This window comes from Ylistrum balloti, unplaced genomic scaffold (assembly GCF_031769215.1).
Source record: "Ylistrum balloti isolate Yb309-2 unplaced genomic scaffold, AGI_CSIRO_Ybal_v1 Utg370176, whole genome shotgun sequence".
Classification (NCBI taxonomy): domain Eukaryota; kingdom Metazoa; phylum Mollusca; class Bivalvia; order Pectinida; family Pectinidae; genus Ylistrum; species Ylistrum balloti.
In genome coordinates, this window is record NW_026782164.1 from 149,163 (window position 1) to 176,612 (window position 27,450).

General features: G+C 34.8%; 2 protein-coding genes across 2 annotated transcripts; one reads left to right on the forward strand and one right to left on the reverse strand.

Annotated features, from left to right (window-relative positions):
* Positions 1 to 2,177: 2,177 nt before the first annotated feature.
* Positions 2,178 to 7,163, reverse strand: LOC132551088 (uncharacterized). Its single transcript, XM_060215196.1, has 5 exons — positions 7,111 to 7,163; positions 6,082 to 6,227; positions 5,787 to 5,951; positions 2,494 to 2,540; positions 2,178 to 2,243 (listed from the first exon to the last, which is right to left on the reverse strand). The coding sequence occupies exons 1-5, from the start codon at positions 7,161 to 7,163 to the stop codon at positions 2,178 to 2,180; spliced, it is 477 nt and encodes a 158-aa protein (XP_060071179.1).
* Positions 7,164 to 10,801: 3,638 nt separating this feature from the next.
* Positions 10,802 to 24,672, forward strand: LOC132551089 (protein DDB_G0287365-like). Its single transcript, XM_060215197.1, has 21 exons — positions 10,802 to 10,918; positions 11,377 to 11,602; positions 11,990 to 12,153; positions 13,046 to 13,199; positions 13,662 to 13,844; positions 14,431 to 14,658; positions 15,067 to 15,171; positions 15,397 to 15,533; positions 15,993 to 16,065; positions 16,172 to 16,311; positions 17,002 to 17,135; positions 17,353 to 17,422; positions 17,621 to 17,755; positions 19,635 to 19,764; positions 20,164 to 20,227; positions 21,740 to 21,847; positions 22,277 to 22,457; positions 22,702 to 22,911; positions 23,201 to 23,397; positions 23,705 to 23,867; positions 24,559 to 24,672. The coding sequence occupies exons 1-21, from the start codon at positions 10,802 to 10,804 to the stop codon at positions 24,670 to 24,672; spliced, it is 3,033 nt and encodes a 1,010-aa protein (XP_060071180.1).
* The last annotated feature ends 2,778 nt before the right edge of the window (positions 24,673 to 27,450 follow it).

The following is a 27,450-nucleotide window of genomic DNA, read 5'->3' on the forward strand; positions in this document are numbered from 1 at the left end:
CAAAAATTGTCTTCCTTCATCAGTTGTGTTACAATGCCCAATGGATTCATAAATAAACACAATACACAATATACAATGATGCTTCTGGTCCAACGGTTTCAAAATTGAATTACCTGTCCCAATAGTACCTAAGTTTCGTACACATATATTTCATCATGTTAAACTGGTCACTTCACTCTTTATGATCAGAAGAATTTAATACTTGATATTCACCAATCTTTTACTTTCTTCACGTTTTATTTTCCTGTGTTGCATTCATATCGTTTCAATCTGTGCCTAAATATTTTATGGCCTTAAGTGGATAGTCATGATTGACAGAAATACTGAAATGCAATTAGGGCGTAGACACCGAGTTACAACAAAAGGCAAAGTGACAGATAATCAATTACTTTCTGAAAGATAAGAATATTCGTTAAAAAATTCATAATGATATATCGGTCAAGATCGTAAGTGGTTGATCAGTCATCATCATAATAGTGAGCGTAGATCGAGCGAAGCGTGCGAAGGAGAAAACGTGAAAAAACACGCATACTATTAGACCTGAAGTTGTGACACGGAAGTGAAAGTCCCGGCAATGCTTTGCGAAAATAGCAACATTGCGGACATAGCAAAAATATTCTCGTTCACCAATACGCCTCTTAACGTGTGGAGACAAACAAGAGCCTGACTGAACGAAACTACGCAATTAGTATCTTACATACAGAGAATGTCCGAAAGGATGAACTAGGAAAGCAAAAGACCATGAACTAGATAGGAACACAATAAATACAATATTCAAGGAAAAAGATTTAATTACAAATAAGTTTATTGATTATTTTCACGTTTGTTTACCACAGTGAAATACACAAGTTAAATACTATGCTCGCTCAAAATGGTTTGGCCCTTATTGATATTGAAAAGGATACATTGTACATACAATATCTCGTTATTTCAGTTATTTCATGGTACCGACGGTGACATAAGCAAGAGAACTTTCTACATCACTGGAAGTGATATCGAGGACTTAGGATTGGAGACAACCACTTTTCAATCATGTATAGACAATGGGTATAACAATAAGCACCTAACATTCATATATCATATTTTGAGAGACTTATCTAAAAGCTTGTAAGTTATCATCTAAACAACTCGTCATATCCAATCAATTTCATTCACGCTTGAGAAATAATTGTTAGTTACAAAACAAATTTAAGAATTAGTCAAATATTATTTTTTTATGTGTAAGTCATTCAATTTATATAACAAATGTTCGACCTACTTCTGAGTCATGACCAAAATACAAAGTGTCGTTGTTATCTAAATAAGCTTTGTACCTTAGTGTTCGGTGTTCTATGGATCGTTGTCATGTTACGGCCGGCGTTTGTTATACTGGTTTATCAATATGTTATGTAGTTTTGCTAACATTTATCAGCGTTTCTGTTTCTGTTTTGGGGAGCAGAATTAGGATAGAGATAGAATACAGAGTATGTTTAAGGCTTTAATCTCCCAGGTTTTTTTCCCTTTTAATATGATATGGCTTCTCTTTGCATTTTCTTTAGAATTCGTATATCAATGTTGATTCTATATCCAAGTACTGTGTTCTCAAAATCTAACTTCATGTACAACATATAGTTTCCAGATATGCTGTTTCATGAAGACTGAGAAATTTGATACAATCACTATCTGGTTGCAAGATTTTATATTGCTTTATGTACCTTGGTCCTCGGTGGCAACTGTGACATTTTGCAGGTGTTGGATTAACTAGAGTATATTCCATATGTTAAATATTTTACACAACGATCGGGTAAAACTTCTGAATTGCCTACCAAAACAAGGATCCGTCCGATCGGCGTAGAAGCAATATCAATACATATGTCGAACTGAAAATTATGAATAATTTTCTTTTAAAACACTTGATATTTTTATATTTGCAAAATAGCGAAATATAACCTAACATTGGTAATATGCTTTCACTTCGAATCACAATAACTCCTACAGTGTAGAAGTAATTAAGCTACCGAGATAGAGTTTTCATACTTATCTATTCTTGTTAATTTTCCTTCCTATAACAGCAAAATGACAGTACATACTCACAACAGACAGTACTAATAGTAAGATTTTAGAAGGATCACCAAATGGATATAAATAACACGAGCTCAGCTCTATAGGAATGCTATAGTTATTTTATTTGGATGTTTCTATATGACAATTGGTCCAGGGTCGGGGATACCTTGTATATGCATCAGGTACAGGATAGTCAGCAGCTGTAACAACAAAGGGTAGAGAATGAATTGGTATTATTGAGTGAGAGAGAGAGACACACACACACAGAGAGAGAGAGAGAGAGAGAGAGAGAGAGAGAGAGAGAGAGAGAGAGAGAGAGAGAGAGAGAGAGAGAGAGAGAGAGAGAGAGAGAGAGAGAGAGACTTGCAGAATAAAGACTTTGAGCTTATTTTATCTAAATTTAACACTGAATTGTGTGCATCGTGCATTGAAATGACAGGAAAAACTTACTGATTTGAAATATTGTTTGAATTCTGCCTCTTCCACTCGATTGTCACCTGGTGAATATACCATGTATAAATGTACAAATGTTAGATCTTCTGTTTGTGATACGAGCGAAAAAAAAACTTACACAAAACAATTACTAATTAAAAACAATTATTACATGTGGACAGATGAAACTAACATTTTCTTATTTCATAAAATGTGTATAAGCTTTAGGCAAAGAACGTGGTGTATCCTTCATAATGCGCTTGTGAAAAAGCACTTCCCTGAAATATGGACATTTAGCGCGGAAAGGTGATTTTTATCTAAGTTATCAGAGCAAGACTAAGGAAAGAAATGTATCTGTATTGTGGCATACGTTTAGGTTTATAATCTGAATTGTTTATTTTGATCGAAATTTTTATTTTGATTTAAAAAAGAACTGTGTTCCAAGCAAATATCTTTTATTTCAAGATAATTTCACATTTTGTATCATTAAATTGATTATGTTTGAAGAGCGGAATGTTCTTTTCGTTGCAATGGCTTAAAAGAATATACAACAAAACATGGGCACGAGTGAAGAATATACAACAAAACATGGGCACGAGTGAAGAATATACAACAAAACATGAGTATGAGTGAAGAATATACAACAAAACATGAGTATGAGTGAAGAATATACAACAAAACATGAGCACGAGTGAAGAATATACAACAAAACATGAGTATGAGTGAAGAATATACAACAAAACATGAGCATGAGTGAAGAATATACAACAAAACATGAGTATGAGTGAAGAATATACAACAAAACATGAGTATGAGTGAAGAATATACAACAAAACATGAGTATGAGTGAAGAATATACAACAAAACATGAGTATGAGTGAAGAATATACAACAAAACATGAGTATGAGTGAAGAATATACAACAAAACATGAGTATGAGTGAAGAATATACAACAAAACATGAGTATGAGTGAAGAATATACAACAAAACATGAGTATGAGTGAAGAATATACAACAAAACATGAGTATGAGTGAAGAATATACAACAAAACATGAGTATGAGTGAAGAATACAACAAAACATGAGTATACAGATGAAATATACAAAAAAAAACATGAGTAACAAAACATGAGTGAAGAATATGTAACAAAACATGGGCACGAGTGAAGAATATGTAACAAAACATGGGCACGAGTGAAGAATATGTAACAAAACATGGGCACGAGTGAAGAATATGTAACAAAACATGAGCACGAGTGAAGAATATACAAAAAAACATGAGTATGAGTGAAGAATATACAACAAAACATGGGCACGAGTGAAGAATATACAAAAAAACATGAGTATGAGTGAAGAATATGTAACAAAACATGAGCACGAGTGAAGAATATGTAACAAAACATGGGCACGAGTGAAGAATATGTAACAAAACATGGGCACGAGTGAAGAATATGTAACAAAACATGGGCACGAGTGAAGAATATACAAAAAAACATGAGTATGAGTGAAGAATATGTAACAAAACATGGGCACGAGTGAAGAATATACAAAAAAACATGAGTATGAGTGAAGAATATGTAACAAAACATGAGCACGAGTGAAGAATATGTAACAAAACATGGGCACGAGTGAAGAATATACAAAAAAACATGAGTATGAGTGAAGAATATACAACAAAACATGGGCACGAGTGAAGAATATACAAAAAAACATGAGTATGAGTGAAGAATATGTAACAAAACATGAGCACGAGTGAAGAATATGTAACAAAACATGGGCACGAGTGAAGAATATGTAACAAAACATGGGCACGAGTGAAGAATATGTAACAAAACATGGGCACGAGTGAAGAATATACAACAAAACATGGGCACGAGTGAAGAATATGTAACAAAACATGGCACGAGTGAAGTAACAAAAATATAAGAATAAAAAAACATGGGCACGAGTGAAGAATATGTAACAAAACATGGGCACGAGTGAAGAATATGTAACAAAACATGGGCACGAGTGAAGAATATGTAACAAAACATGGGCACGAGTGAAGAATATACAACAAAACATGGGCACGAGTGAAGAATATGTAACAAAACATGGGCACGAGTGAAGAATATGTAACAAAACATGGGCACGAGTGAAGAATATACAACAAAACATGGGCACGAGTGAAGAATATACAACAAAACACGAGCACGAGTGAAGAATATGTAACAAAACACGGGCACGAGTGAAGAATATACAACAAAACACGAGCACGAGTGAAGAATATGTAACAAAACACGGGCACGAGTGAAGAATATACAACAAAACATGGGCACGAGTGAAGAATATGCAACAAAACATGGGCACGAGTGAAGAATATACAACAAAACATGAGCATGAGTGAAGAATATACAACAAAACATGAGCACGAGTGAAGAATATGTAACAAAACACGAGCACGAGTGAAGAATATACAACAAAACATGGGCACGAGTGAAGAATATGCAACAAAACATGGGCACGAGTGAAGAATATGTAACAAAACATGGGCACGAGTGAAGAATATACAACAAAACATGGGCACGAGTGAAGAATATGCAACAAAACATGGGCACGAGTGAAGAATATATGAGCACGAGTGAAGAATATACAACAAAACATGGGCACGAGTGAAGAATATGCAACAAAACATGAGCACGAGTGAAGAATATACAACAAAACATGAGTATGAGTGAAGAATATACAACAAAACATGGGCATGAGTGAAGAATATACAACAAAACACGGGCACGAGTGAAGAATATACAACAAAACATGGGCACGAATGAAGAATATACAACAAAACATGGGCACGAGTGAAGAATATACAACAAAACATGGGCACGAGTGAAGAATATACAACAAAACATGGGCACGAATGAAGAATATACAACAAAACATGGGCACGAATGAAGAATATACAACAAAACATGGGCACGAGTGAAGAATATACAACAAAACATGGGCACGAGTGAAGAATATACAACAAAACATGGGCACGAGTGAAGAATATACAACAAAACATGGGCACGAGTGAAGAATATACAACAAAACATGGGCACGAGTGAATATACAACAAAACAAGAATATACAACAAAACATGGGCACGAGTGAAGAATATACAACAAAACATGGGCACGAGTGAAGAATATACAACAAAATATGGGCACGAGTGAAGAATATACAACAAAACATGGGCACGAATGAAGAATATACAACAAAACATGAGTATGAGTATCGCCTTTCAATACAAATGCATTTTTTAGAAGGACTAATTGGATATAATTACCGTTAATGTCGATCCGTGCGTATACAGAATCAAGGTCCTTCGTATCAATCAAACCATCCTGGTTGGTGTCAAACTCCAAAAACATGCCATATGCAATAGAACCTAAGTCGGGGTCGTCTTTCAGAAAATGAGCGTAGAATTCATTTCGTGTCACATGAGTATCATCTTTAAAAGGAAAAAGAAGAATACACTTTCAAAACTGTTAGAACTGTGATCCAAATTTGACTTGTGTAAAAAAAACATGTGTAATTTAGAAAGAAGGACGTTCGCTTGTGTCATGGTATAGATTTCTTACTGTCAGTGTCGTATGAATGGATGAAGCTTTCAAGGTCACTCCTGAGAAACACATGATCACTGTCGGTCTCAAGCTGAGTCCATAGATTATTTGTTGCGTTATCTATGTGTGACAAAAAGATCTGTGCTGGGTCAGCCTGACAGAGACTGAAATAAAAAGGGAAATATTAAAAAATTACATTGTATTAATAGGAGAACCCAAGTATTGTCCTTATTATAGAAATGGTCTACCATAGTCTAACACAGAATGGATGCAACATAGAATACAAAACGGCATACTTTCACAGGTAAGCTTTATTTGCATTTAGAGGTTATTTTCAATTTCCTCGTAGATGTCCTTCCGTTGTTTCGTATTTGTGAAAAGAAACAGAGCTATCTAACACTCAGTACTATCGCTGTTCATAGAATAGAAGTTCTTATGACACAACCAGTATTGAAGTGTGATGTTTCGATGACTCAGCTGTACTATAAGGCTATGTGCCCTAAGGTAGAAAAGAGTATGCCGAGATATTAAAAATATTACATAAAAAAGTACACAAGATAGTAACAAGGTACTGTGGTCGATTTGACCACGATCTGTTTAAAAGTTGGTCATAGAAGGTCGAGAGTATGAAACCCCCTCGTCCCTGTTCTTCTACTGGTTGTGTTACAAGTATATTTATTTTATTTGCATTACCAACTCGAAGAAAATTTCCGGAACTATCCCTGAACAGATCACAAATACTTTTACACTTATTGTCATAAACAGCAAAGTAACAAAAAGGAATTAAATACAGAATGACAGTCATGGAACATATCCATATATAGGCAGACGTGTACGCGTCTATTTCATGTATATCAGAATTTTTGTTCACACTGGTAGATGTATATATATATATATATAAATAGATAAATAATATATCCCCTCCCCTCGAGTTCCTGAGGCTACGAGTCGGTAATCAATACCAGACAATTTCGATAAAGATTGAGTCATAAAACACTTGTCCAAGACAAGTAAGAGAGGAAAGGCAAGGCAAAACCCCTCTACTACCTGTATCCATAGAAACAAAGGACCAGTAACCACATGTATCTGACGGTAAACATATTGTCGACCCTCTCGCTTCTGGACTCCAAATGAACTGCTGAACTGGACGGCCGATAAGGCTTGTCATAAATACCTAGAGATAAGCACATCGAAGGGAAGTCATGAAGTTAACAAAATTGACCTTGATATTGGTTAAGTAGAGAATAGCAGATTAAATAAAGATTATAGTTACAGTGATGTAATGTTTCAATAGAAATGGACTAATTCTGAGCTGGACGTAATTGATGTTCCTTAGTTTGCCTGTTGGTTCTATTGTATGTATACCCTGTTCTCATTTGAGAATGCGACATTATTTACTTGGATTGACCAAGATTACGTGGCGGGTGTCGTTGATAAAAAGTGCTTACGCTTCCGGAACACCTGGTCTTATTCTCTTATATCCCTTGTACTTTTTGTGGAGTCTCCGTGCAAATCTTTTGTCTTTTGTTCGTATTTTGCCCTCGTTTGATCGAGACTGAGTTTGGGTTATGTTGACATGTTGGAATTTCCTTTTTTTTTTTTTTTTTTTTTGGGGGGGTGGGGGGGGTGTTTGTTTTCTTTCTTTTTTTTTTTTTTTTTTTTTTTTTTTTTTTTTTTTTTTTTTTTTTTTTTTTTTTTTTTTTTTTTTTTTTTTTTTTTTTTTTTTTTTTTGTTTTTTATTTTATTCTTTTGATATATATTAAATTTAAAATAATTTTCTATTTTTCTATTGATGACACTGATAAAGCATACAGAACAAAACCCAGCAACTCTGTATATTGTATATAGAATTAAAAAACATGCCAAACAATGGAAAGTATACCATACTTGCGTTGTTTCAAGGTCTATATGCATGGAAAAAAATACAAAAACAAAAAAGCTAAGCATGTGGACAATCTATTTTTCATATATCTTTTATCTTCTAATGACTGGCTATCATAGAAGTTCAGTCAGGTAAATAATTTTAATGACTCGCCAATTTACTGTAATTTAATCTCATGTTGGATACCCATATAGGTCTCCTTTGTGTAACAGATATATCCACGGTATAAAAACAAGATACTAGTCTCGAGGACTGATATGTTTTTACTATGAAGGACGTGTCGGATGATTGGGCTGATCACTCCAGGCTACCCCAATAAGAAGATTATTTGATTCCAAATTTAAGATAAACAATCAAAATAAACGACAGTTAAAATCTGAAAACATTTCCAATTAATAAAAGTCCCACCAAAAGTGAGTAATGTATTTGAATGGAAAGTAAGTGACTTTACAGTCAACGACTACTATAAAACCGAGGTCATGGTATTATATGAATTGATATTTGCAAATAAAGTCTAAATCGTTTAAATAATAGATAAATGTCTCATGGCGTGTCCGTCAGATTACATCAGTAGTTTTACGACTAGTGCTGGTCAGTACACTTGACCATGACCTCAAGCCCTTAAGCCACTACACAGAACACGAAAGATAAGCAAAGTAAACGGACGGCTTTCTGGTTGATTTATCTAATTAATTGGAAAATGTATTGAACCTTGCGTGGAATGCTCGAATGAAGTGGATGTCACTGTTTAATCTACTTTTTTTTTGTACGAAACCCTGAATCTTGAAGCTGTTATATAGCGACTTCATGCCGTTTTCATCATGTGACCAAGTATTAGATATGCCGTTTTGATCATGTGACCAGGTATTAGATATGCCGTTTTGATCATGTGACCAGGTATTAGATATGCCGTTTTCATCATGTGACCAGGGATTACCGACATTTCTAATTGACTAGTTAAAAACTGCTCGAACGTTTGTTCGGTTGAAGTTTTTCTTTTCTTTTTTTTTCCCCTTCTTTTTTGTTTTTGTTTTAGGAAATACTTTCTCACTGTTACCAATTTAAGCGGCAGCCATTTTCTTGTAGCATATGGTCCGACTTTATATACAATTTTTACAATTTTTGTATACTGACGAAACTGCCACATAAACAAGCGCGTGCAATCTACAAAATAATCAAAGTATACATAAAATATTTGTGTTAAGGTATGCCTTAAAATAAAGTGATCCTCAGTAATAAGTTGAAAGTATATGTCTCTGCATGAATTCTCTGGTCATCTGTTAGTGTCAGTTATACCAAAAACAAATCTATATCGTACCGAATCAACGAATGTGAACTTCAATGTGAAGGTTCCTTGTCTGGTCACTCGAACTGACCGTGTGACCACATAACCTCGAGCTATCTGGAGAAAGAACTTAGAACAACAATTAAAGAGCTATATTCAAGTTGAGTTGCTTTAATTATAGATAAAATCCGTTGAATTGAATGTGAAATAGTATGATAAAGTTCCTTTAATCCATCCCAATATCACACGTCGGTAGAACTGAAAACATATGAGGCAAAACCAACACAAGCACAAGTACGTGGACGTAAAAACTTCAGTATAGAAATTAGCAGCTACATATTATTCAAGATATATGTCTTTGGAAAGCCAAGTTGCTACGAAAAATATATCTAACTCGTCAAAATTTACATGCAAGTTATTTCGACATTTCAAATTATGTCGACATGTTTAAAACATATCTCGAAATACTTAATATGTGAGTCGTACGTGGGTATAACCTTATGTAATATATTGAACCTGGACAAAATTCTTACGTTGAAATTTCCTTACATATAGTGTAAATATATTGAACATTACTGATTAATCAAGGTAAACAAATTGTCTGTTATATTTCTCACGCTTGATGGATAATGTATACGCCTCGAAAACCCTCGAATTTCGAAGTTGACAAGAATGAAATTGTCCTTGCTTTCAGCTACAATCAACATACGTAGCCAACTGTACTCACTGTATGTCAGATGTCTTTCATTAGAACATTGTGACGCGTTCCCAGATTTCTGTGCGTCAGTCCAATTCATGCGTGTCATCATAAACATTTTTATTCCCTTTCTTTTACGTTCTAACCAAAGCAAAATTAAACATAAATGCTATCAGTAGAGATTTCATGGCTTTAAACCGTGAAAGTAGCATATACTGTTAATATCGTAACAAGTACATAATGTCCATATATAGACTTTGTGATAATGGACGAAATCGTATCCCCGTGGGCACTAGTTTCGACATTGACAACTGCGACATGCTTGCTTTCCTAAATTAAACAACCTTGAAGTATATATGATATACATAACAAAGATCATAATGAAGGATTTAAAAGGATTTGAAGATCTATGAAAACGAGACTATTATAAAGCCTTAAAGTATCAAGAAAGAGTATGACTATTCCACATTACCCTGCTTAAAAGTAAGACAAGAAAGTATTACAACTCTTTTACTATATTAGATCATTTAGAATTATTGAACATAAAGCAAGTATGAATGCTGACGTTTGAAATACTGATACAGCCACCGAACATGGTACATTTTGTGTACCGAGTGGTATCCCTAGGCCAATTATGTACAACCAGTACTGTCAGTATTAGTAGTTGATTCATGTAAAGACGAGACAGGTGGCTGGGTAGATCACCGCAGGCCAAACAGACTAACACGATTTCACAATTCTAAATGGTAGATAAACAATGTAGATTGAATTCAGGATAAACACTGATATTTTTAGTTTAATTGAAGATGACACATGTTGGCTTCGAACATTTAAAAACCGACGTGAGCACTATCATTTCTTCACTTTGGAGACAATGTTGTCCGTACGGTGGTTGTTGGTGGCGCTTGTAATTGTGAGGACTAGCGCAATATGTCCTCACTCTATTGCAGGGCTAAAGAAATGGTCAGAGTCATCTACTTGGCAAGATGGTGTAAGCATGATTTTTTTTATTCATTCTCAAACTGGCGCATAAAATAGCAACGGTGTATTCGAACCAGTTCTAATTCTTTTAGTCAAAATGTAGCTGTGCATCATATCTGAGTTATTTAATTCTGTTACGATATTGTTATCGAAGATAAGCCAATGTCGATTCAGCAGAGGAACATTAGAAAACCCGTAGAATTATTGGTTACAGTATAATGGTTACAGTGTTTGACCCAATTGCTATCAGACTGAGCAAAATAATTTTGCAGTATATAACCAGTGATGTGGTTTGGGAACGGTAAACATCATTTCCAATACTATCTTAACAATAGTTTGTAGTTGTTTAAACATTTCTTAATTAATATTTTAAAAATAGGTAAACCCTTTCCTTAGAAGAAAACTAGTTTTTTAAAACTAAATTATACAAGCGCGGTAGTAAAGAAATGTTGTATTTTTCTTCTCAAGATCCCAGAGGAAGGTGAGGACGTTACAATAAGCACTCCTATTTTACTGGATGAAAGTCCTGGAGTAGATTTGAATAGCATAACGATAGTATCAGGCGGCCAGCTGGTGTTTGCTCCAGACAGCGACTTAGTTCTGCGGACATGTTACATTCATATTGATGGAGGACGCCTAGACATAGGATCCGAGACTTGTCGCTATACAGGCAATGCGAAGATTCAACTTCTCGGTAAGTACTGACTCATACAATATAATTCTAACATAAATGTTATTCCCACCACAATCTTTCGGTAAGCTAGGAATTCTTCTCACACATGTGTTCCAAAATTCTACAAGTTTCTTGATTTTCAATTCAAAAACATATATTTTAGGCTCAAGACTTCTTGGATAGACAAAACTTTTAGGATAGTCTGAAAACATTTAAGTAGAGAAATTATTCTTGGATGTAGGAATTAGTGAAATAAGATAACCCACAAAACCCCTAAAAATTCCATCACGAAATAATTAACGACTCTGCAGGTATCTAATATATAATAAAGGTGTTAATAATAAATGTCTTATGTACAATATTTATAAGTTCATCTTTTTTTTTTAATCCGGAAACATGCCTTTCCAGGGAACGTAAATGATACCTATACAGTCCCAGGATTTGGACGGAAGTTTATTGGAGTCAATTTCGACGGAACGTTGGAAATACATGGAACGGAGAAACTACCATGGACAAAAATATCAAGCACGCTGGAAAAACTGGGAGAAGACGCTTTCACGTCTAGAGATGTGGTAATGGAATAAGTAATCCCTCATAACAAGAACGTATTCAGATATCTTAACCTTTGTCTATGTATTTGATTATCTATATAATTCATATTATCTTCCCAGCGTACTTGAATAAGTTTCGTATGACATGATATAGGATGATTGTTTAACATAGTTGATAATTTCGATAGTTCATTTAAGATATTTTGAATATATAAAATATTTGAGATAATACCATTACTCGTAATACGTTACACAAATACAGATAAAAGCGGGATATTAACAAGGCACTGTCACCAACATGGGGAATTTGATTAATCAAAAACCAGAACGAAGACAAAATGCAGTGAAATGCATAATATCAATAGGTAACGCGGACGTGATAATTTGCTTTCCAATGAAATTCATATTTGGAAACGTAATTTAAAAATAATTATGAAATATTGTAATCAATTCCAGTCTCAGTTTTGGGTATTTTATCTACTGACAAACTGTCTGTCATATTATTGATGTTTTACACTACATGTTTATCTCTTGAAGATCAACAACATACTAAAAACATAGGAAATTACTCCAAACTTTGCTTTTCAAAATGACCAGCACAGGTGCATTGAATTTTCCAAAAAAGAAAAAAAAAAAGAAAAATCAGAGACAAAAAAGGCAAAATAAAAGGTTTTAGAAACTAATAAGCTTTGTGTTAAAAAATCATACGAAGAAGTTGACTTTTGTCAGCAGACTAAATTGTTGTCTTTGAGATCAGATGCCAACGTCAGATTACCAGTTAGATTGACTAATAGAGCAGGTAGCTCCTCGATGAATTTTGTGAAGAGAAGAAATATTTGATTTTCTTAACATATTGTTCCGTCTTCCATGGTAAACATATGGTTATGGTAACTCTTACGTTTGGCTTCAACAGATAAACAAGGAAGACAATATCAAGGGCCTGATTGTTAAATCTTATGATCCGGCGACAGGAACAGAGGATAGAAATCAAGGTGTCTTTCATCTAGGCTCATCTAACGAGAAGAGCGTGACAAAGGCAACCGATGCGTTCATCACTTATGTTGACGGTGAGTCTACATACCGTAAAAGCTTTTCTTTGGGTTTTTATTATCAATTGATTTTGTGATTTCACTTAATTCACGAATATTTATGTCTAGGAAATGATAACAGATTAAAATTACCTGAATCATAGTGTATGTGGATTTCATGATAACAATTTGTCCACGAAATTGTGCCAACGAAATTACATATTTTGTTAAATCACGAAAGCTACCAAATACATATATCAGAACTACAAATAAACAATCTACAAGGAGACAAGTACTGTTTACTGTGTTAACTAAGAGACGAAGTCTCCAAGAGAAGCTTTATTCTCTCATCAGGCTACGGACCAGTCCCTAAATGTCACGTAATTGATATATCAAAAAATTTATTATATTTATAATTATAAAGATATATTGATTACCATTAGATATTAACATTGCTAATGAAGATACTTTAGATAAAAACAAAACTATCTATCGTTTAAGGTATACCGGATGGGAACATAGTGGCCATTGCTGTACGCAAATTTATCGTGGACAGGGAAAATGCCGTGGACAGATCACGATTTTATGACGCTCTGGAGACGCTTGGTTACGGAAATGTGACAGGAGAAAGTAAAATAAGGGATTTAGTGTTTTATGATGGATTCGCCATGATCTTGACGAAAGGTTTGTATTTTTACATATTTTTAAGCTCTAACAATAAATATCTTACAACGGATACGATAACCATCAAGGTTTTCAAATTTTGCAACATTATTGTTTAGTAAAGACTGGACAAAAGGCACACAAGTGAATAACACTTTTTATAACTAAACAAAGAATTAAACTGCACCGTCCATATGGTCCGTCCTCCAAGGACTCGTCAGTGATGCTACATCATACAGCTGTTCCGTCCTCCTGCTTAGGGTCTAAATTGTAAACCTAGACAGTGACTAAGGAAAGTCCAAAGTAATCGATAAAAAGATGTCAAAATCTGGATTGGGAGGTTCACTATCCCGTTAATCAGTATTTTTAAAAGACCACAAAGTACATATGTATATTCTGAGCCGTGGCATTATTCGTATGAATAAATATCTGCCATGAATTTCCCTAAACAGAAAAAATGTCACGTTCGAGGTTGATCAGTGGACTGTGAAAAAGATAACAATTTATATGATTTCCATTGTCAATAACTAATATATATATGTATATATGGTTTCGGTTGATAAATATAGATATAGATAGTACCTCACCTGTATGCTTTTCTTCACAGGTGACCCAACAAAGACTGTAGAGGGATTTGAGCCTTACAAAGTAGGAGGTATTCACCAGACGTCTACAGCGTCATACATTTCTGAAGAATCAAACCTGAAATACTTCGTATTCAGCTACACCAGATCTAGAGGGTTCGGCAAATCATTTGTCGAATTCCAGGTCACACACGTTGCACAATCGTGTCCCATCATTGATGTCATTGATGACGTCACGTCATGGAAATCAGGTGGGTTATTGTTTGACATGTTTTATGTATAGCTATGATTACCAATCTTTGGTCTTTAATCTGTAAAAAAAAATATGATATGCGAATGGATCTAGATTGTTTTCCCTTTTTCTGTGTAAAAATAACCATGTATTCTTACTAGCTAAAGTCACAACTACTCATATTGACCGAATTTATAGTCATCGCTTCATCTATCATATTTTTTACCAAACAAAAAGGAAAGTTAAGAAAATGCTAAAGAAAACGTCCTTGCTTTTGGCAGATATCCTTCTATCGTAAGTGTTCGAACCAACGAGAACGTTGAATAAATTATATTTCCCACATTTATATGTATTAAGCAGTCAAAGTTTAGAAATCCGGCCGTGATATTGGAAATGTGTAATATGAATATATCGATGGTATATAAAGGTGACCGTGTCATCGTCACATCTACTGATTATGACTGGGAACAAGTGGAAGTTGGCAAAGTGATGGACTGTGACGAGTGTGATAGTAAACAGGTCAAGATCGACCGTAAGTGTGTTTCAGCATTTCAGTATATCACGCATTTTTTAAAATATATTCCATACTTTGTTCTAGTTGATTCGAAATTAAGTTTGAATTTGGATTTTGTTGACGTGTCTGTATTTCCGTCATTCTTTATCAACAGCTTACAATACAAGGTTTACTCTTTCTTACATTTTAATATCCCTTTCATCGTAGATAAATGTAAATTAGATTTCAACTTATGATTGACAGTATCTCCGAAATTCACCCATTACGGAAAAATCTACAAGAATGTTGACATGCGAGCTGAAGTTGCTGTTCTTACCAGGAATGTGGTTATCGAAGGTATGATGGTGGATTTTGCAGACGAATTTGGCGGCCATATAAAGGTAAATCTGAAGGTTTTCTGACGATGTTAAGTTAAAAGATTGTTTGGCAGTCATATTTGATATTATTAAGGCAAAGAGAAAATATTTTAGGCCACATTTATAAATTTGGTTATCTTGGTGATCATACATCTAGCAAATTTGAAAACAGTTGAACGAGATGGTAATACATGTTCAGTCAATGGCATGAATAAGGAATTGAGATGGTACTCAAATAGATTTTAAGGAACGATATCGTAAGTCGTGATAAGATAACTTCGGCATTTGATCACGCTCAGATGACGAGTAAAAGGACAAATTTTACCAAAACAATAAAACATCTATTGTACATTTCAAAGATGATGCTTTATTTGTTAACAAAGTTATGAATAATTAACCACCAAAACAAAGTCTTTTTATACAACTATTAATCTTTTTACAATGCCAATAGGCGATCAAAAATTACAAAACTTTTGCTTTTAGGCTCTCAAGGGATTCAAGAACTTCCACATTGAGTACGCGGAACTTGTTCATATGGGACAATCTGCATCCAAAGGTATAGTGCCGTTCACCGAAGAATCCATTCTTGATAAATGTTTATATTTTCAGATTAGGCAACATTACAATAATTCCAAAAAGATAATTTTCATTTATCATTGAAGGTAACTATCCAATACACTGGCATCTCTGTGAGGATGTCCGTGACCCAGATGATTACCCCTCCCCTACATATGCACGAGGAAACGCAATCCACCAAACGTACGCAAGATGTGTTACTGTTCATGGTACACATGGTGCTAAGGTAAGAAATTGATGCAGCACGCAAAGTTTCCTATCCTTTACACACTGCTCTGGTATAACAAATGGATATATGAAGCTAATACAAGTAAACTCCAACAAGGAATATCCGAAAATGAAATTGCACTGGGCAATACCATGGTGCAATACCAGGACGATGTCGGACGATATCTCCAGTCATGTTTGTCTGTAATATACCCATAGATCACGAGAGTAACATATGCTTAATCTTAATCCACTTATTGACATATTCGTGTTTTACTTTTTTTTTGTACACAACACCAGAGTAAACATGCCAGTGCTTTCTAATACTGTCATTCTGTATTTACAAGTTTGATTTTCACCAGGGTGTGTTTTGTATAATATGATAAACCTATTCCTGTTCATATGCTTACACTGCTGCCTTTATCCACACGTGATAACTTTTCTTTGCCTGTTTTGTGGTTAGTGATCTTCCTCCCATAGTTTCACTTGCGTTGCAACTTCGTTATGGTACACTCTTTATTCTAATCTGAGCTTTTTAAATTAAAATTCTGTGAGGTATACTTAACATGCTGACATTAAATGTCTGATTTTTGTATCATTATTCATCACGATGTAATAATGTGCTGGCAATTTAAGGTATATATACTTTGTGTGTATATATATACATATATTTATTGGTATATAATGTTTATTGCTGATAATGTTGCAGGTGATGGATAATGTCTGTTTCGACAGCATCGGTCACGGCTTCTTTCTGGAAGACGGAGGCGAGAAATGGACAACTATTACCGGTAATCTTGGTGCCGGTCAATTGTTCGGCGAGCTTATAGACACTGACAACATGTATGTATTACTTACATATACGAATGAATTTTCAGTTTTTTATCAGATCGTGTAAATACGACTTGAGCGAATGCTTTCCAGATATAATAAATACATTATATTAGGATATCTATTTCATGGTTTGTTCCACAGACCATTAATTCAAAACATTCAAAATCCCGATTATAGAGTATCAAATATTTTCGTAAGATGTAATTCAGTGTCATCGATGTTTCAGGAAACCCACTACTTTCTGGATTACTAACCCCCTGACCGTGCTAGAGAATAACGTAGCGGCCGGTGGACAAGTAAGGACCAGTTTAAAACTATAAAGATGATAAACGATATATCGAAATAACTTCTCGAACTTTCAGTTGTAAAATATTTAGTGGTCGATATTTTGTTGACCTTCTAAAATTGTTCGTCGTTAGCACCTACATTAATTAATTCGCTGACCTAGTACCGTAAGGACTTTTAATTATGTTTTCCATTTCGCTTTGATCCAGGGAATAGGTATATGGTACGTTTTTCCTGAGGAGCCCATGGGACCATCAACGAAAAAGAATTACATGCAATATGGGGAAGCCCAGCAAACAGCAATCACCAAGTTTGATAATAACGTCGCACACTCTAATAGGCTTGTGAGTATAGATAGCCATTTGTACGATATGAAGCTGGGCGTTTTTTATTCTCGTCAGATTACTTGTTGGTTCCGTTGTACGATATGAAGCTGGACGTTTTAGATTCTCGTCAGATTTCTTGTTAGTTCCGTTGTACGATATGAAGCTGGACGTTTTTTATTCTCGTCAGATTACTTGTTGGTTCCGTTGTACGATATGAAGCTGGACGTTTTTTATTCTCGTCAGATTACTTGTTGGTTCCGTTGTACGATATGAAGCTGGACGTTTTAGATTCTCGTCAGATTACTTGTTAGTTCCGTTGTACGATATGAAGCTGGACGTTTTTTTATTCTCGTCAGATTACTTGTTGGTTCCGTTATACGATATGAAGCTGGACGTTTTTTATTCTCGTCAGATTACTTGTTGGTTCCGTTGTACGATATGAAGCTGGACGTTTTCGATTCTCGTCAGATTACTTGTTGGTTCCGTTGTACGATATGAAGCTGGACGTTTTTTATTCTCGTCAGATTACTTGTTGGTTCCGTTGTACGATATGAAGCTGGACGTTTTCGATTCTCGTCAGATTACTTGTTGGTTCCGTTGTACGATATGAAGCTGGACGTTTTTTATTCTCGTCAGATTACTTGTTGGTTCCGTTGTACGATATGAAGCTGGACGTTTTCGATTCTCGTCAGATTACTTGTTGGTTCCGTTATACGATATGAAGCTGGACGTTTTTTATTCTCGTCAGATTACTTGTTGGTTCCGTTGTACGATATGAAGCTGGACGTTTTTTATTCTCGTCAGATTACTTGTTGGTTCCGTTGTACGATATGAAGCTGGACGTTTTTTATTCTCGTCAGATTACTTGTTGGTTCCGTTGTACGATATGAAGCTGGACGTTTTCGATTCTCGTCAGATTACTTGTTGGTTCCGTTATACGATATGAAGCTGGACGTTTTTTATTCTCGTCAGATTACTTGTTGGTTCCGTTGTACGATATGAAGCTGGACGTTTTCGATTCTCGTCAGATTACTTGTTGGTTCCGTTGTACGATATGAAGCTTGACGTTTTCGATTCTCGTCAGATTTCTTGTTGGTTCCGTTGTACGATATGAAGCTGGACGTTTTTTATTCTCGTCAGATTACTTGTTGGTTCCGTTGTACGATATGAAGCTGGACGTTTTCGATTCTCGTCAGATTACTTGTTGGTTCCGTTGTACGATATGAAGCTTGACGTTTTCGATTCTCGTCAGATAACTTAAACAATATTTACATGACGGGTGTCATCGACTAAGAAGAAGACGCTTATTCTTCCTTTACAACTGGTCTTACTCTCCTTATATTGTTTTTGTCATGGGTGTCCATGTGAATCTTTCTTTGATACAAATCTTGCCTCAGTGTTATTGAATTTCCGTTAGGATTATAATTATATTCACATGTTGGCATTTTCTTCTTGTTTACATGACAAAGCGCTGAAACCTCTGTCGTGCGTTTGTATAATATGATAGTCTGTTAAAGTTCATTTTGATTCGTGGTGTCCATTTCTGTAGTTTTCATGTACCATCGCAGTGCACTTGCATCTCATGGTCTCGGTACATACGATTAAAACAGCATATACACAAGATATGGCAAAGACGTGAAACCCAGAATTAGATAATACAAATAAGAAAAATGTTATGTGGAAAAGACAGAGATCAATTCTATGAAAGATATATTTTATAAGCATATATTTTAAAAAATGAATGTTACACCTAATAGGTATGTCGTGTACCTGAGTTGTTTTGTTGCTGGATTTACAGCTTTATAAAAGTCATTTTGAGGTAATGTCTCCCTGTAGTAGCTGGTCGACACATACAAGAGAGTTTCAAAGCTATATCTATATATATCTCATATTTAAGGACGGTTTGAGATTTGACGATAGATTGGATGAGAACGGGACTGTTATGCATAACAACCAGTATACACCATTGGTGACTCCCCTGGACATCGATTCCGAGGAACAACTAGTAGAATTTAGCAGAATAACAGGTGAGGAACCGGATATCTTTTACTTGTATAGAAATGTTTATGATATTCTAGGAGTATACATGCTTCATGTATAAGGTTCTATAATTCATATGATTGAAAGGCGAATGACAATGCTGCTCATATCATTAACACTATCAATTACCAAATTATTCATTATACTTTGGTCTCGTATATACAATTATTATCAAATAAATAAATCATTTTTTAATCTGTGTGCATAATAGCAATATTTGTATTATTCTGAGAAAAGTCAAATAAGATTTTGTGTTTTGGAATCTTTCTAATTGTGTGACAGGGCAACAAGTAGAATAAAATATTGCAAAATATATTTTTTTTCGAATAATCATGTGAATATTGCTAAAGCATAAATGCTTGTTAATTTTGTTTGCCTGTGATTAGCATATAAGAACAGCAGGAATAACGCTTTGTTGAGAGGAGGATACATCCAAGTAAAAGATTCCTCGTAAGTAACAGTAAATACAAGTTTGATTAAATGGTATCAAGTCGTGGAGCTATAATTGTTGCATCAAACCAATTCTTTCTTGTTCTTAAGCAATGGGAACGACAAGGGAACTGAGTTATAAAGAGTAATAGCATCTCTTAGTTAACACTAAGGAGCAAAACGTTAATATGACGGAGTAAAGCATTGGGGAAGGGAATATACTTACCTTAAAAAATATGACGTACACATTTTCAACATGCATTCAACAATGTATAAATCTGTCATGGTATGGAAAAGCATTTTATCTTACATTGTTCATGTATTAATAATTTTTTGTCATTGACTTTTTTCAAGGTTTTCGGACAGCCCTAAAGGTCTAGTGTTAAGGAGGTATAGTATGGTTATACTAAAACAATATTTCTGTTATTAAATTCCCGTCTCTAAGATATGGGTCCCCTATAGTAATTAGGTTGTCTTCTTGTGGGTTGCATTCACGGTTCATTCTATCAAGAGAACTGAATCTATTTTTAAAAAATCGTTTACCCATAACTATTTACTGAACGTAAGTGCCTTTTACCGACGGAATGAACATATACGATGTCAAAGTTAAATCTAAATTATTCAAGGGATAAACATTTTGTTATAATATCAGGAAGCAAAGTTAAACATTTTTAAAAGTGAAATTTCCAGACTATAGGCCAAATGGCTAGGTCAAATTTTGAACATTCTTGTGGTATATACTTTGCTAAGAAATTATAAACCGAAATTGACCAGAATCAAAGAGAAGTCGCCTGACGACAGGTGAAGTTCACAAGTGGAAATATCATATTTTGAATATCTTATTAATATTTTGTTGTGGCAAAACCAATGTAGGAAGCGTCGTAACAAAGTTCAACGTCACTAGATTTAAAGTCAGCGTCACACTTCAGTAAGATTACTCGTTTTTTACTTCGCCATGACACTATGAGTCAGAATGATTAAATTGAAACAAGAAAACTTATGATAACGTCGATTTCAGTATTAGTATTTTATTTCTTAACTTTATTTCAATTTCATTAATCAGAAATGCAGTAGGAGTATATAAGCAGATTTGAAAAGTTGATCCGTTCACAACTTACAATTAATTACTACTTAAAATGTACAATTAAAATATTAATAAACCTATATCCACGTTGTGATGAAATGTATATAGAAAATATCAGATATGTTTTGCATTCAGCGCAACATAATGCTATTTCGTCTATCAAGGACTGGTCAGTGACTCTAACCGCCTAATTCGTATGACCGAGATGGCAACTATGGTGAATCAACATCGGTCGAAGGAAATGTCAAAAACCAAACTGGGAGGTCACTCACAACCAAATACAATAGATATCAACGAGACAAAATTGTTTTAGTAACGAAATTATAAAAACATAATTATATCATCAATACAATAATAAATGATCAAATTGTGTACTCCAAATTGACCGTTTATCTGAATCACTGAATATAGTTTTACCATTCTCTAAAAATTGTCAACGTTTTCTTTAGATATACCGCTGGACAGTCGGTGGTAAACTCGGTGTTTGTAGGAGATTCTGACAACAAAGGGGAACCTGTAGGACTACTTGACAGGTCGCTTCCAAATCTGGATCAACCGTAAGACTCTATTTCATTAACAGCTGCTCGATATTGTTGTCTGGCGACGGATTTGATATAACTGGGACCATCGTTGATAATGTTTATGGGATCCCACATACGTAAATTTCACAAAGAACGAAAGCAGGATCATGTTGATTTATGATTTAGACGATTTTTGCAGAAAACATTGTTTCTCCATAAATGTTATATTGGCTCTTTATCTGCAGTCTTCGTTGTAACTGACGTCACGATATCATTTGCTAGTGTGTAAGGTCGCTTCATTATGTTCAACTGACAGTACCGTAGGCCATTTAATATGTTTTATACGCCAAGATATTAACAAGGAAATGTTTGATATAGAGAAAGATATTTTTTCTCATTCATTCTATAGTTTTAAGATTGATACTTCTTGCTACAAGAGTTCAATCTCCGTTTATACGAATTCAGGGACGCACCTCGTTTGGGTTTGGTGATCGGAGGTGGACCGCTTCTAGCTGATGACTTGTGGTTTGGAGACTATCGAAATAACGCGCCCTATCCAGTAGGCGCAGTATCCTTCACACGTAATCCATTTCAGTTCAGGTCCTCTCAGAACACTTTACGAAATGTTGGCTTCGGATTCGATGACGTAAGTGCTTTAAAAGACTTTTAGATAATCATGGACGATGAATTCTAAACTTGCGTAATTTGGAATTGCAGTTTTTTCCCCATTTGCAAGATATTTCATTAAATTAATTATCTTTTAAATGGGAATATGGTAACAGAATAAGCAGTGCCTCTCCCTTGCGTTACTGACTTTAATGTACCTTGTCATATGAATCACATGTCATGTCATTAGTTGACGTTAATAATAGCTGTGATTATTTTATAAGGATTCTGAAGGAAATAGAATCCTTCAAACGGAGTCAATCACACAGGAGACCGAAGACAGAGTCAGAGTGGACATTTTCTACGATGAAAGTGGCGATATTACGTCCATTCCAGGTGCCAGTGTTGTCCGTCCTTTAGATTTCCAGATGACCTCTAATTGTGCAGTAAGAGATTCTTGGGCAATGGCAGTTTGTGATGAAGAATATGCACAGGTGAGGTCAAAATATGCTTGCGTCTCAGTGAGTTCCAAGCAATTTTGGCGTGTTTATTTAGTTGTTAGGGCGTACAATGTTACACAATATGCTTTATTCGACAACAGTTTCACTTAATAGGAAGTAACGGACGGTTCATATTTATGTGTACAATTAGATTCCATTTAAAACATTATTTATACCATGATATTTTAGCTGCAGTTGTGATATAAAAAAATCGTCTTTGCAAAGCCACGCACCAAGGTAACAGTGTCCTTTTTAGTACTAACGTGTGTTATTTCATCTCTAGCTTGCGATCAGGGCTGAAAAGGACGAGACCGTGACATTGATGAGATCTGATGACGTCACGAACCTCAGGCAAACATCAGACGACGAAGGTTCTGTGTCAGCTTTCAACGTCATCTTAGGAGGATTCTACATGTACTTAGCAAAGTTCAATTACGACATAGCAGACAGCTTTTCACTAGCTGGTCTTGGCCTTGACAAGTACGTGGTAATCTTTACAATTATTTTACTGAACTATCAAGATGCTTAATGGTGATCCACCGAAAAAAAGGGGAAAGGGGACCCAGAAAGGGACCAAGAAAGGGGACACCCCGCCCCCTAGAAGAAAAAAACACAAACCAGGATATCTCCGATTCACAAACACAAATTTACTTCAGATAATTTTAAAGGTCCAAACACGTATTTTTCGTGGCGTAAAAGCATCTTTTGTTACAGTGTTTTACTTTATTATTAATATTCAAAATGCTACTTTTGATATGGAGAATATTTATCCTTTTGCACTACATAGGGGTAACGACATCATTGTTGGCGTGTGTGTTCCAAAGGACATGACATTCAAGCTCGTCTATAAAACTCCTGAACGCAAGAAAGGATCATCCGTAGACAGCTTATCTGCATTAAAGTCGGACACCACTGGGTCAAAATACTTTTTCGATGACGAAGTTGGGTTGGTACATTCTTGATCTGATTATTTCTACTTTTCAAATGTTTATATTTTTCTATATTATTCTACAGATACTGTATCATTCAATTAACGAATGGCTCGGCTAATATGAAGTATTCGTACCATTTGAAAAAAAAATAATGCAGTCTTATTTTGTATCAGAATACCGCTTTGTTGTATATACATTTTTATATGGCCAAGAATGTTCGCTACCAGATCCATCATATTGATGCCATATGTCCTTAGAGTTAACCTCCAGGAACATTTTGCACACTGTATTATCATCACAAACATTTTTATTGTGGTTAATGGTTGATGAGGAATGTGGAGAAAGGTCTTTGGTAGGATTTCATCGCCTGAATCCTTTTTCTGTATAAAGTTCTGTAATAAGTCAATTCTGTTCACGTGTCAGTATTTTCATCTTGATTTTTACGCCAACTAACAATTGCACAATTGACTAACACAGTTACATTTTCATATGATAACACCAGTTACCTAGACACTACTTACTACCACGTACCGCTGCATGCATCTAGTAATAAGGTTAAATACATTTCAATACAAATTTTGACCTGTTGTGTCGAATGATAACTTGGCAAATTGATTCTCTTGACATTTTAGAATTGTTCTTGATTTTTTGTTCACAAACATTTACATTTTTATCATCATTTCCACATATAATATATTTTCCATTATAGCGTGATATTCGTGAAAATAATGACAACAGAGACGTTCTCGACTACAACACTAAGACTAAGAAATTGTCCAAACGGAAAGTGTCCAACTGCCGTTATAAAAAATATTGTGACTGATGACCGGTCGGACACGGATTGTGTGGCAGCATATAAAACCAAATACGGATCTGTGGTAATTAGCGGCGTAATTAGGTCAACGCATCATAATAGGAATTATTTCTAAATCATTCAATGTAAATAAAGATAATGAATTAAAGATAAATATATTTCACTTGAAAAATATGCTTTATAGGTACTTGTTTTTATTTTCTTCCATAGTTTTAGAGGAACTTGAGAATTGAGAAATAGGTTATTACAAACTTCTTTTGACACAAATCACTATTTTCTCTCAGGCAAACACTCGTCGTAAGTTTGGTTGGAGACGCTCTTTGTCCTTCCCTTCGTCACTGCCGAAGACATCTGTTGATCCTCCTGTGGTATGAATTTCAATAAATCTTTAACTATTTATCATCTGAGTTGTTAAGTTTCCTAAAAAATAGTGAGACATTTTATCAGTATGTACATATCGTGACATGACATAATTGCTGTTGAATTCAAACATGAAAAACTTGTAAAATCAAGTTTTTACTATGCATTTAATATACCAACGTTTCCATAGACATAAGGCAAAGTTTTTTCTACCTTTGGAAAACGTTTATTTATTTGTTTATTCAGTCCATCAAATGAAGCGCAGAAAACTTCAAATTATGTTTTAGTGACGAAAAAACCTCCCTTTTCTAAAAATTGTGGAAGTCAGTCAGTCTGGCAACGGTTGGCGTCTATGTGAAGTAACTATGGCAACAACATTAAACTATTCATATCTGAACAATTTTGTTATATGAAAAACATTGACGTGAAAAATTATCATTAGAGTAAAAGACTTTAAAATGTAGGAACTACAATAGTGTCGGTATCACCAGCACTTACTTTTAAAGCATGTTTAAGTGTTTCATGTACTGTATTAATATAATTTTTTGATTGAGGTAAGTAATTACATTTTCTTCATTTTACAGTCTGTGGGAGCTGGTGCCACCCGTTCTGGTTAGCGGTAACGATGAGACCTGGATAACATACATTTGTATATTGCTGCTTTATTTTATATCTTCTGAGATCTTACCACGATCTGAATAAATCACTGTAAACAGACATTGCCGTTGTTCTTATTTAGTGACAAGTGAAATACATTATGGTACACAAGGACAGAACTTTTAGTGGATAAACTTGACTGAGGACGGACCAAGTTTAAATTTGTTATGTCTTCTCATTTTCGGCCCAAGCTGACATTTGAAAATGCGTGACAATCGATGTGTTCCCACCATTACAGAGAAACAATGCAAGATATACAAAAATAGAATGAAAAAAAAAAAGAAAAAAAAGGCCTCCTCCCAACCCATAGTTATCATAAATTATTTGGAATATCTGAATTCATAATAATGAGAAATTTTATATTTCAACTAATGAGAATGCGAGTGATTTCACCAACATATAGCACGGGAAGAGTTTCCATCATTTCATACTTTAAAAATGCCAAGATCTGTATTATAAACTGAGATAAAGGACAATGAATACAGAAATGTCAGTTTAATAGATTTGTTGAATGACTTTTCTCTCATTAAGCGGGCTTAACGACAAAGTTCCTAGCTATTCCTGCAAGTGAAAACAGCCACCTTGTTCATAAAAACATATTGATTGGATTGATTGGAGTTTGTCCAAATTTGGTCTGAAGCATTCTTAGGTGAAAAGGAATCTGATTTATATTAACTTTCAGTTTCGGCCCCCTTTGATAGGAGGGGCGGGGCCCATTATGGGAATTAATCCGAATTCTTAAAAATCATTCTTCTTCTGTAGGCGTATCTGGATGTTATCCCCGTTTGGCGTAAAGCTTGCGTGGGTGAAGGGAGATCAATTTTGAATAAACGCTGAATCTCAGCCCCCAAGGTCGGGAGGGATGGGATGGGTCTGGGGGTTTGGTGCCAAATAGGGAAGATAGTATGTTTTTTTTAAAAATCATTCTTCTGTTGGAACTGAAGACATCATTGATGAAGAGAACTTTGTTTAGTATAATCAGTGCATATAACACCCTTTGAGAGGAATCGCGGACCTATTACGTGGAAATAGATACAAGTGTTTTAAAATACTTTTCCTTTAGTTTAGATAAATCAATTTCAGTAAAGTAAAAAAAGTGAACGATGAAAGTCCGATGGACCTGTTCTATTCACATCTACTCATCGTTTTCCGTTACATTTTACAATAGACATACTTTCAGTGTCATTCATGGTGTTAGATTATAAGTGCAAAAATAACTGTTCATCACAATTTTAACAGTAATATTGTATGATTTCACGTGGATGTATTCGCTAAAAACACCGCAATCAGGAAATGAAATAATTAATGTTGCTTAATCACAACAAACGTTCTAAAAGGACGCTGATAAATACGATAGCAAAAAACACTAGTATGTCAGCAATGCTTACTTGACAGTTAGTGTGCACTCAAGGATAAAATCTTCACGGGTCAACAAGAAATGTCAAAATTCATAGTAAATTTAATGTTTCCAGTGCAGTGAACTTCATTCTTTCGTGACGATTTTCATTATACAATGATTACAGGTTTTTCTTTTAATTTAAAAAAGTAGCAAATAGAGACAGACGAAGGTACATCTCTCAGTTACTGTAAATATTAATATTTTAGCGAGAACTTTAATGTAGCGATTTTCCAGCTAAATGATTGCCCTAATTTGAGATATCGTTGTTGGTAACACTGTATTTAACAATTAATATGGTTTCGAAAATTGTCATAATTGTGCTAATTTACTAAAGAGTGATAATACGCGAAACTTTGAAATCACTAAATTAA